At 45.0% G+C, this 9,858-nt stretch overlaps 1 protein-coding gene across 1 annotated transcript; it reads left to right on the top strand.

The window, feature by feature from the left end:
* The first annotated feature begins 205 nt into the window (after positions 1 to 205).
* Positions 206 to 9,063, top strand: LOC104460311 (fibrinogen-like protein 1). The gene is made up of 8 exons (XM_010077056.1): positions 206 to 265; positions 1,557 to 1,641; positions 3,018 to 3,228; positions 4,320 to 4,479; positions 6,008 to 6,105; positions 6,186 to 6,274; positions 7,672 to 7,862; positions 8,874 to 9,063. Exons 2-8 carry the CDS (start codon positions 1,567 to 1,569, stop codon positions 9,061 to 9,063), a joined length of 1,014 nt encoding a protein of 337 aa, XP_010075358.1. The 5' UTR covers positions 206 to 265; positions 1,557 to 1,566.
* Positions 9,064 to 9,858: the final 795 nt, after the last annotated feature.

Raw genomic sequence — 9,858 nt, 5'->3', positions numbered from 1 at the left:
AGGATGAGTATTGGGTAACAACAGATAAAGCAGGGCTTGGGTAACTCTTTCAAGCGAGGAATTGCAAGTGTCTTTTCTGTGGAACTGCCTAGTGCTGTGAAACAGCCTTCGTTCTTCCTCTGCATCCTTGATGTGGGCCATCTGGAGAGGAAAATCTCATCAACCTCTAGAAATGCAGCCAGGTTTATGAATACTTTATTTTGCGGTTGACTTTTAAGGGAGCTAATCTTTTCAGGAGGAGGTCTGAAGGAAAGGCGAGTTACAGGTATGTGCATTTAATACGTGTTGATGAAGGCATAGACAAAGTTGCTTTCTTTCCCTCTGGTTTTCACTATCTTGTTTTCAGGAGCCATTCCTCAAACCCATCCTTCCTGTTAGCTTTTTGCCTCCACCCACACTCTATGGGGCTTGATTCTGACCTCCAGGGTGGAGCTGCAGCCACCGGCATGGGTGCTGTGTTGCGGTGCGAGCGAACAGCTCCAGCGGCCACAGGCTGGGGGGTCCCCTCCTGTAATACTGAACTCTTCTCTCTATGAACTGAAAAATGCCGTGTGCTGGGGCACCGACCTGCACAACATCTCTAATTGGTGACTTCCACGGGGCACTCCTTCTCTCAGCTTGCTTTGGGCCCTGCCTGCCCAGCTTGGCAGATGGCTCCCCTGTCGCAGCAGCTCTGCTGGCTCTGGAAGCAGCCCCAGCACCAGCCGCTGTGGAGATGCTAGTAGAGCTGTAGCTGAAACAAAGCACATTGCTCAGAGCGTAGAGCTGGGTAGCCAAGTTTCTGCAGCACTTCCAGATGTGAAGCGGGGGAGTTGGTTGTAGTCTATTTTTTAGATTTTTTTAATTGTTTCTGATTTATTTTTTTTAAAGCACCGTGCAAGCGTGCTGCAAACAATTTGTACTGTTCGCTTGTGCTCAGCTGCATGTTCCCGGTGGCAGTCACTTAGCATTTTTTCTAGCTAAGATAGAAAAAGTCTGTGTGCTGGGGCAGGTCAGCAGCAGAGATCTCTTCCACTGAAATCCAAGCAAAAACCATACCCACTCTGTCCCACATGTGACTTCTGCTCTCGGCCTCGAAGGTAATCTTGTCCTGACAGACCGTTCCAGGGATCAAGGAGGGGCAATGCCTACGCTCACTCAACCAGGAGGCAAAATTCCTCTTTGGGGAGTTTAGACTGAGTAAGGATTGTGTGATTTTGGCCAACCATTTTGTGAAGGAGTGCTCCAAGGAGCCGTTATTGCTGAGTAACTTCCCATCTGTGTGGGCACTCGGGAGAAGGGGCAGAGGCTGCTGGAGAGTCACACTGGGTATTTATTTCTCCAGGGAAGCAGGAGCTTGGACCCAGACCCCAGTCCCCCTGTCAGCATGCTGCACTGGTGCTTCAGATTCTCCCTAACATGCATCTTTTCCCCCATTTTGTCCTGTCTGTAGTGTAAAGCAACCTCCTTAACAAATTCTGCAGCCTTTTCTGGGAGATTAGAAATGATTGGGAGGGGGGATTAAGTTGTGAGAGGAACTAAAGAAACTGGTGCAGCCTGTCAATGCTTCTTTTCAGGTGGTAAGAAATGAGTGTGATGAAGCCCTGGTTGCTGCTGCTCATTCTCCTGGTCAGCTTCAGCTCACCTGCACCCAGGTTTTCGGTGCGTATCTCTTAGCCAGTGTCTGTACAACCTCTCTTTGGACAGTGGGTTTATCATTCCTTGTCATTTAGAGGTAGGTGCTCCCCCACAAAACGGATGGGAACCTGCAAGAGCAGAGCAAAAAAGCATCTGCCTGCAACAACTTTTGTTGTCCTGACAATATAGGGCTTTCGTGGCATTAGGGGCTGTGCAGTGCAGCTCCCTGTCTGGCTGGACTTTAAAAAAGCAACAAAAAAATCCCTGTAAAGAGAAAAAGAAAGGGTTGGGTCCTTATGGGTCCCTTCTAACTTGAGATATTCTATGATTCTATAATGCTATTCTCCGCTCCATTCCCTCGGGGAAAACTGTCTTCTTTTTATTCATTGCGATTTAAAAAGCAGGAAGGGGACTAGGAGGCAGGCATAGTCTGAGGCATTCTGTACTTGTCTGATGAGCAAATTACTCTTGGGCCATCCCAAGGAGGTACAGAGGTTGTCAAGGAAAGTTTAGTGAGCTCAAGGCTGTCTTCAGCAGGTCCCTCTGTGCCTCCAGCCTAGAAATCCTCCTCTGTGGAGGAAAACCAACAGGCCTAGAAGAAGGAAGAGGCATCTAGGAGGCCACGTCTGAGCACGCTCTGCAGTCTGCTGTTACGAGCAAGTGCTTGGTTTGCTTATGCCTAGAACTGGTCCTGACCTGGTATCACTCAGGCCAGCTTGCTTGGAGTGAAAATAGGCAGTGATTCTCATTGCGTGGGTTTGCTTGGTTATCTTGGAAAAGATTTTGCTCTGTTTTGTCATGTTTCTGATGGAGTAACACCAGCCACAGACTAGATTGTTGCTGAAAATGTTTATCCCAGCCAGTGTCAGCCAGATTCTGGTCTTGGTTACAGTAGTGCAGCTCTGAAGTTACTCTGCTGATCCTGGTAGGCTCACTGCTTTCAGCTGATGTGCACCGAGGGTCAGCTATTTTATCTTCCAGTTTTACAAGAAGATGTTTCAGGACCCTCGCTGGTTTGGCCTGGCTGCAGTGCAAGAACCAGTTTTTCTCCCTCTTATTAGCCTGAGCAGTATCATAGTCTGCAAACACTCCTTTGTTTTCATTAAATGGGAGTCGAGCTGAGTTATTTTTGTCCAAAGTAATTTTCTGTGTATCTGATCATATTCTAGGGTGCTCTGAGCAGTAGGAAGGTCATTGTAGAAAACCCTTTTCCACTGGGTTCAACTCAGCAGCCCATGCTGTACATGATTTGTGTATCTTAGACTACCAACGAATCGACTTAGTCCACAGAAGCAGCGTGACACGTTAGGATCAAAAGGAGGCAAATACTACTTCCCCTCTGCCTCTTTGTTCTTCCCACTGACTGAAATGTGGGGTTTTTTGTTTTATTTTCTCCATAGGAAAAAGATGTCTGCATCCTAGACAACAATAAATTAAGACAAAGGTTAAAACACCTTCAAGATTTGCTTTACTTATATGAACTGCAACTGAAGGATATCCTGGAGAACACTTACCATAGAACAAAAAGTGGGCTGTTTGCAGGCAACAGGAGCATGCAGCACGAGATGCTTTTACCCACAACCAGTGGAAATTTGATAGTCTATGATCAAGGTACAGTTTACAGTAGTGTATGTTGAAATTTCAGCTTGCCAAAAGGTTTATCCCTCCCTGCAACGTCTCATGTGTTGTATTTCTGCTAGAAGTTTTAGAATTTTTAAAGTGGATTGTGTTTTAAAATGCAGATACCTGGGAAGGAGAAGGGCAGACTGGTGGCCCTGGTACCAGCAGACATGCCCTGGGGCCAGAGTCTGCTGCCCCATCTTTAGGCAGCTGCCACCCAGCTACAACGCAGACACCTGCAGCTGGGCTTCCCACTTGGGACTCTGGTGCAGAGAGGAACAGGCACCTCTCAGCTGTGTTCTATCAAACCTACTTTAGACATCTCATGTAGGAAGAGATGGTCTTGCCCTTAAAGAGCTCATTTTCCCTGAGTGACTCACACGAGCTCAGAGTGCCTGGCTCAGCTGTGGGCACTGAAACCTGTTTGGAGGAGCCCAGTATCCCTGTTCCTTGTCTCTTCTGTCACTTCTGCAGCGCAGTCTCATGTGTGTATGCTCTGTTTCTTTCTGTGACTTTGAGAACACTGTCATAACAGGAATTGTGGCCTGGGGCTAAGATTTTCTCTTTCATGTGCATTACATTGAAAATGTGAAGCACTGAGATCCTGAAAGGCACTCTCCTGATACAGCCTTGGTCACAGGAACTTAGGCCCTTATTTTAAGAAGTTTTGGGGTCTGATCCAATCTGAAGTACAGCTGAGGTTGCCTTTCACATGGAAATTAGTTTCCCTGCAAATTATCTTTCTGACAGAGCCAATCCTGGTCCCGTGCCACTCCCATACTATAGCCCCAAACTGAGCTGCAGCAGTCCTGTATCTCACCAAAGGTTTGGGAATTACTGCCTCAGAGGACATGGCTGTAAAGGCTCTTAAGCCTTGCTGCTATTCGTCAGGCTCAGCAGTTTGCAAAACAGCATTGCTAGTACCTTGCTGAGCCATTTGCTTCAGCTTTACAGGGCTTGCAGAGCTACACACAGGCTGGCCAAGCGCCCTTGACCCATACAACCCCTCAGTGATGTCCTCTCTTGGCTGTGCATACCCCTTTGCTATCCCCCTGCCCAGTTTAACAAACCATTCTGCCTAGATTGCTCTGCGGTATTTAATCGGAAGAAGACCAAAAATGGCTACTACCGGATCAGGCCCAGAGCAGACCAAGAGCCCTTCCTGGCATACTGTGACATGTCTGATGGCGGAGGCTGGACTGTCATTCAGCGACGCAGTAATGGCAAGGAGAATTTCAACAGGTGGGTGTGTCGTGGTTGCATCGACAGGGCTTGCAGTCAGGCCTCCAGCTCCCACTCCCTGTCCTGCTGCCTGGTAAAACCCAAAATGTGAGAAGCAGGGTATACAAGACTATACTTTGGTGATGATAACTCTGTGCATTAGGACAGTTTGGTGGTATATATTGGTAGCAGGAAGCCATTTTCAAAGTGGATCTATAACACCTTTTCTATGGCTCCTCTGCATTTGAGTAAGTGCATATGTGTGTGCGTATTTATTTTATCATTATTGGCAGATATCTGCTGCTAGTGCATAGACTGGGACCTGTTGAACATATTATCTGTTCTGATATCAGGAATTATGTTCAGCATGGTGTGACATTTATTTTCTTTATTCAGATCATTCAAAAAAGGTGCCAAATTACTGGTCCAGATTGACCTATGCAAAATCCCAGAGAGGTGACTTTCACCTGGAAATTTCCAGGAGGAGAGATGCTCTGGTAGCACAGCCAAGAAGAGACCTCCCCATGCAGATTAATTCACTATCACAGCACACACTTTTAGGGCACGTCTAGCGTCTCTTACACTGAGTGTAGTCCACTGCAAAGCTACCTCAACCAGCTCTAAGATGGCTTGCCCAGAGAGTGGTAGCTGTCTAGCCATGGTAGTTCAGCTCTCACCACAGGTGAATGAGAAACATCCTGAAGAGGAGCACTGACTAGTATGTAGGTCAGGCAAAACTGCTATCCCTAATAACAACATGAGAAAGAGAATAAACCTGGGGTTAGTAAAACTGGAAATGATACACAGGAAGTATAAGTGAATACCAAAGATAACACAAAAATAACAGAGAAGATTTTAAGAGAATGAAATGATGAGAAGAAAGTAACAGCAGGAGATTTCTCTTAGAAAGATGAAGCCAGACATTGCTAATGAAAAATAAGTATATATCTTTGAATGACAAGTTGCCACATCCAAACAGTAATCGTGTGAAAAAGCAGAGGTGAGTGTGGTCAGTGAATCAAAAATAGATTTGAATGGAACAGGAGCACAAACCAGACCCAGATGTTTTCCTTTTAACTTTTGGAAGCTTTGTCTGAAGCTCCTATTCAGTTTCTGATTCTTCACCATATCACATCGTACATACAAGATTGCATCATATTTTAGACTGCAACAGTAATTTCCAGCCAGGAGTGCATTTGAATTATGACTTGCTGAAGAACAATATCAGATGCATATTGAAGAACACTATGACAGCTGCTGCTTTCCCTTTCCATCTGACAACCTCATTCTGTGAGCACTGCATCTGGCAGTTTGAAGGTTTGATCCCAATATAAGTGTGTGCACAGGTTTAGCAAGGTAAGAAATAAGCTGTGAGTTGTATTTACTTTTAAGGCAGAGTGACAAATCTCAGCTCAGCTTGCAGTGAATCAGATGCTTTTAGAAAACCATGTCTAGAGATACAGCTGAGTTTTACTTGTTGGCATAGCTAAGTATCACAAACTGTCTAATTCCCTCACATGCTGAAATTGATATTAGTATTTCACTGCAGGAAATGGGATGATTACAAACTGGGATTTGGGAAATTCCAGGGCAAGAATGATGAATACTGGCTGGGCAACGACCACATCCATGACCTGCTCACTAGAGGTGCAAGTATTTTCCCTCAACAGATTTCTTTCCAATTTGCATGACACAGTTCATCTAACACGATATCACTTTGTGTTTAGGAGAGAGCTCACTAAAGATTGACCTGATGGACTGGCATGGGGAAAGACGTTATGCAGTCTATGAAAATTTCCAGCTTGCGAGTGAGCAGGTAAAAAATGGAGAGAGTAGTGATTTGTTGTTTTGTCAGAGAGGGCAGGGCATCTGCGTATGCAGCATCAGACTTCAGTATCAGGGTGTAATTAGAGCTCTGCAAAACGTAACTGTTCTGGTTCCCTGGAATTCCTGGTTTGGCTGACTGACAAATAGCCCTGGGAGCAGGGATGTAAGCCTGGGACTTCTTCCTCACAGCTGCTGAATGCTCAAGCCACCGGGTAACAGGATCATGCGTGCTCTCTTGCTAATTCTGCTGCTGCACGGAGGGCAGCCCTCTGCTGCAGGACACAGGGATTCCCACATGCATTTCCCTCTGGCCTCATGGTTAAGAGTCTTCCTTGAGGGAGGAGAAAAGAGTTTGAATCTCTGCAAGGAAACTGAACACTGTTCGCCCACTTCCTAGGAGAGTGTTTCAGGCTGTCACATAAAAGGCAATTACCAGGACAAACCCACTCTGCTTTGTTTTAAAAGAAAACAGTGAACTCTAATCAAAGCTTTGAAAGAGCAGTTATAAGTTCCTGTCTTGAAGAGATGTACCTGTAGCACCACACTTAGTGCTACAGGCACAGAAAGCCCAAAGACAGACACATCCTTGTATTTTCGCATTTGCTTTCTAGCTTTAGGCAGCATCCAGCTCAATGCAGGTGCTGCTCTTTGCAGGCTTGCTTTTCTGAACACCACGCATAAGCAGCCTGAATACCCAAGGACATGAGTTCCATTGCATGGGCCAGGCCTAGTTCCAACTCAATCACTGCTCCAGAAATGTACACATTGTGTCCAGTTTGCACTTAAAGTTTTCTTATGAAAAGTTTGAACAACTTCATGGTAATACCTTACTGCTCTTTTTCATAAATGAAAGTCGAATATGATGACAGGAAAAAGCCCACACCACAAAACCATCCATGTCATATCAAATGTCTCTTAGACCTGCTAGCTGTGCACAATGGAACTATTCTTCTAAGTATTCCTATCAGGACTGGGTCATTTAGCTAGAAATCAGATGGCCTCTAGTTCTTGGAGGAGCAAAATTCCTAAGGAATTATTCTAGCTGAACAGCTAATCAGTTTACGAAGGCAACTACTTGGCACAGTTTTCTGCCAGGTTGTTCTTGATGAGCTAGGAAGAGCCTTCCAGCTTGTTGTATAGTGTATCAAATGATTATTGAAAGACAATAAAGCCTGAAGCCCTTTGTAGCAGCAGCAATCCCATCTGGAAGTTTAAATGCAGTATTGATCTACACTGGGATCATTAAAGCATGGGGCCAAAAGTCACCCTTAACTTCAACAGTCATGCCTTTGACAGTGGATACGATGGCCAGAGGAAATTTGATCTCAAAAATGGGAGGAAGGGCAGAAAGAGCTGATATCAAAGACGTTTCACATATTCTTGCAGGACAATTACAGGTTATGGTTTGGCACCTATTCTGGTAATGCTGGCGACGCTCTGTCTGGTGGGAGCAATTTTGAAGATCAGTGGTCAGCCTCGCACAGAGGGATGCAGTTCACCACATCTGACAAGGATCATGATCGATTCCTGGCAGGCAACTGTGCATTAGAGAACAAGGGCGGTTGGTGGTTTAACAGGTATGGAAAACAGTTGATTCCTCTCAGCCCTTGGAAGGATGCATAGGGTGTGGGTGGCTGTACAGCTGAGAGGACTTGCCTGCCTTACAGCAGCTGCAGGTTGCTGTGTGTGCATGCCACTTCGCACAGCCAAATCTAAGATGTTCTCACCTACAGATCCTTAAAGGAAAGCAATGTGCTTCTTTTGTTATGAAGCAAAGCAGGTAAGTTGTATTCATTTTAAGAAACTGGGATCATTTTAAGCATAGGGGGGAATGACCTAGAAGGAAAAGAGCACGATTAAAATTCCTTAAAGTGCTGTGGGTTATATCCCAGGAAAGAAAACAACCGTAGCCATTGCAAGATGAAGTGTGCACAGAGGACACTTCTCTATTCTGGAGCAAGTCTAGGGAGTGAGCTACCCCTTAATAGTCTTGATGGTATGTTTGCTAGTTGGGCATACCCCACACATTAACGGATAGAGACTCACGTTCACCAGCCCTGGGAGCATGGATACACCACTCTCTGTTTTTCTCTGCTTTAGTGCAGGATGAGCCTCCGCTTTGACCAGGCCCTCGTCACATACAAATTTAAATCAGTGGAGCTACAAAAATGTACATCAGTAGTGGGATTTACCTTGATTAAAAGACATCTGCGTTTTTACGTGTTAATATGTAGCTGTCTACACTTGAGCTAGAGCTTACCAAATGGCACTACACACCTCCATTTAAGGAACTGAATCATGTCCCTAGTGAATACACTTGAAGGCGTCAACAGGTTGAATTATCTGACTGGTGTAGTTGTCTACTTCAGGATACCCACATACTTCTCTGGGTTCTACTAAATGCATTAAACCAGATCTCCATAGGCTAGTGTAGGACTTTAGATAAGCAGTTCAGTACAGACAGATATATCTAGGTGTCTGAACTTGGTATTTCTGAATGTGTGTGAAAATTGTACTTCACTGTAATGATGCAATGTCTTCCTGTGCTAAACCTGATCTCCTTTTTTCCTCTCCTACATCATTACAAGGTGCCATGCCGTAAACCTCAATGGACGATACTACAGAACAGGAAGGTACAATGGATCCCACGACAATGGCGTTGTTTGGTCTACATGGCATGGGGTGTGGTACTCGCTAAAATACTCAGCCATGAAAATCAGGGCTTCGTTCTTTGTTGACAGTGAGAGTGGAGATGGTGAGAACAGTCAGGGAAGCTGAAATCTGCTGCTTTGTAAAGAAACAAAGTACAGGGTGAAAAGAATCACATATGTTAGTAGCCAGCCCTCTGCTGCTGCTGATTGCCAAAGCTGCACTGTGATAACTGGAGTTGCACCTGTTTCTAACATCTGAAGCTAACATCGCAAGTTGTTTGAGCACAGCCAGCCAACAATTTAATGGAAAACATGGATCTCAGGCATGGAATAGCCACAGTTTTCTTTTTGAGCAATTTTCAGGACTTAATTGGAGAGTGTTTATGGAAAGTGCTCTGGACTTTGAATGATCAAGCATGTCATTTTAGCTATCTCTACTCTTCAAGGACTAAATCTTTTTCATCTTGAATTGAATGGTCAGTGCCTCAGTTACGAGAAGACAAGAACATAAACAAGGTGATGAGGAACTGGACTTCATCTGGTGTACTTTCATTAGTGCTTTGTTCTGGATCAGGAGAATGTTTTTAAGCAACTCTTCCTATGGCTCCTAATTGCCACACTTCAGTTCCAGAATGCTCCTGGAGTGTGTGAAACCAAACCAGTGGTTGGACATGCTCCAACTGGTAATGTGCATCCAGACTAAGGCTACTTCAAAATAAACCCCTGCAACACAGACAGTGTGGACACTGGATTTCATTGCCAACAGCTTCCCATTGCAGGTCCACTTGTATAGCACACTGTGACACATAAATGCAGACAAAGACAATGCTGCTGGCCAGACTTAAGCCTCAGATTAAAATTAGGCAAATTTTACTAAATTTAAGATAAGCACAGATATTCTTAGCCGTTCATAAAACAGTCA

The sequence above is a fragment of the Pterocles gutturalis genome, unplaced genomic scaffold, assembly GCF_000699245.1.
Source record: "Pterocles gutturalis isolate BGI_N339 unplaced genomic scaffold, ASM69924v1 scaffold18418, whole genome shotgun sequence".
Taxonomy (NCBI): domain Eukaryota; kingdom Metazoa; phylum Chordata; class Aves; order Pterocliformes; family Pteroclidae; genus Pterocles; species Pterocles gutturalis.
Note: the sequence above shows the minus strand (reverse complement) of the source record. Positions and strands in the feature narration are given on the sequence as shown.

What these genes read in the sequence shown, in the direction of transcription:
- LOC104460311 (XM_010077056.1), top strand. Translation starts at nt 1,567, where the DNA reads ATGAGTGTGATGAAGCCCTGGTTGCTGCTGCTCATTCTCCTGGTCAGC. An exon ending in CCATGACCTGCTCACTAGAG is followed by an intron (nt 6,106 to 6,185) that starts GTGCAAGTATTT and finishes CTTTGTGTTTAG; the next exon opens with GAGAGAGCTCACTAAAGATT. An exon ending in TCCAGCTTGCGAGTGAGCAG is followed by an intron (nt 6,275 to 7,671) that starts GTAAAAAATGGA and finishes ATATTCTTGCAG; the next exon opens with GACAATTACAGGTTATGGTT.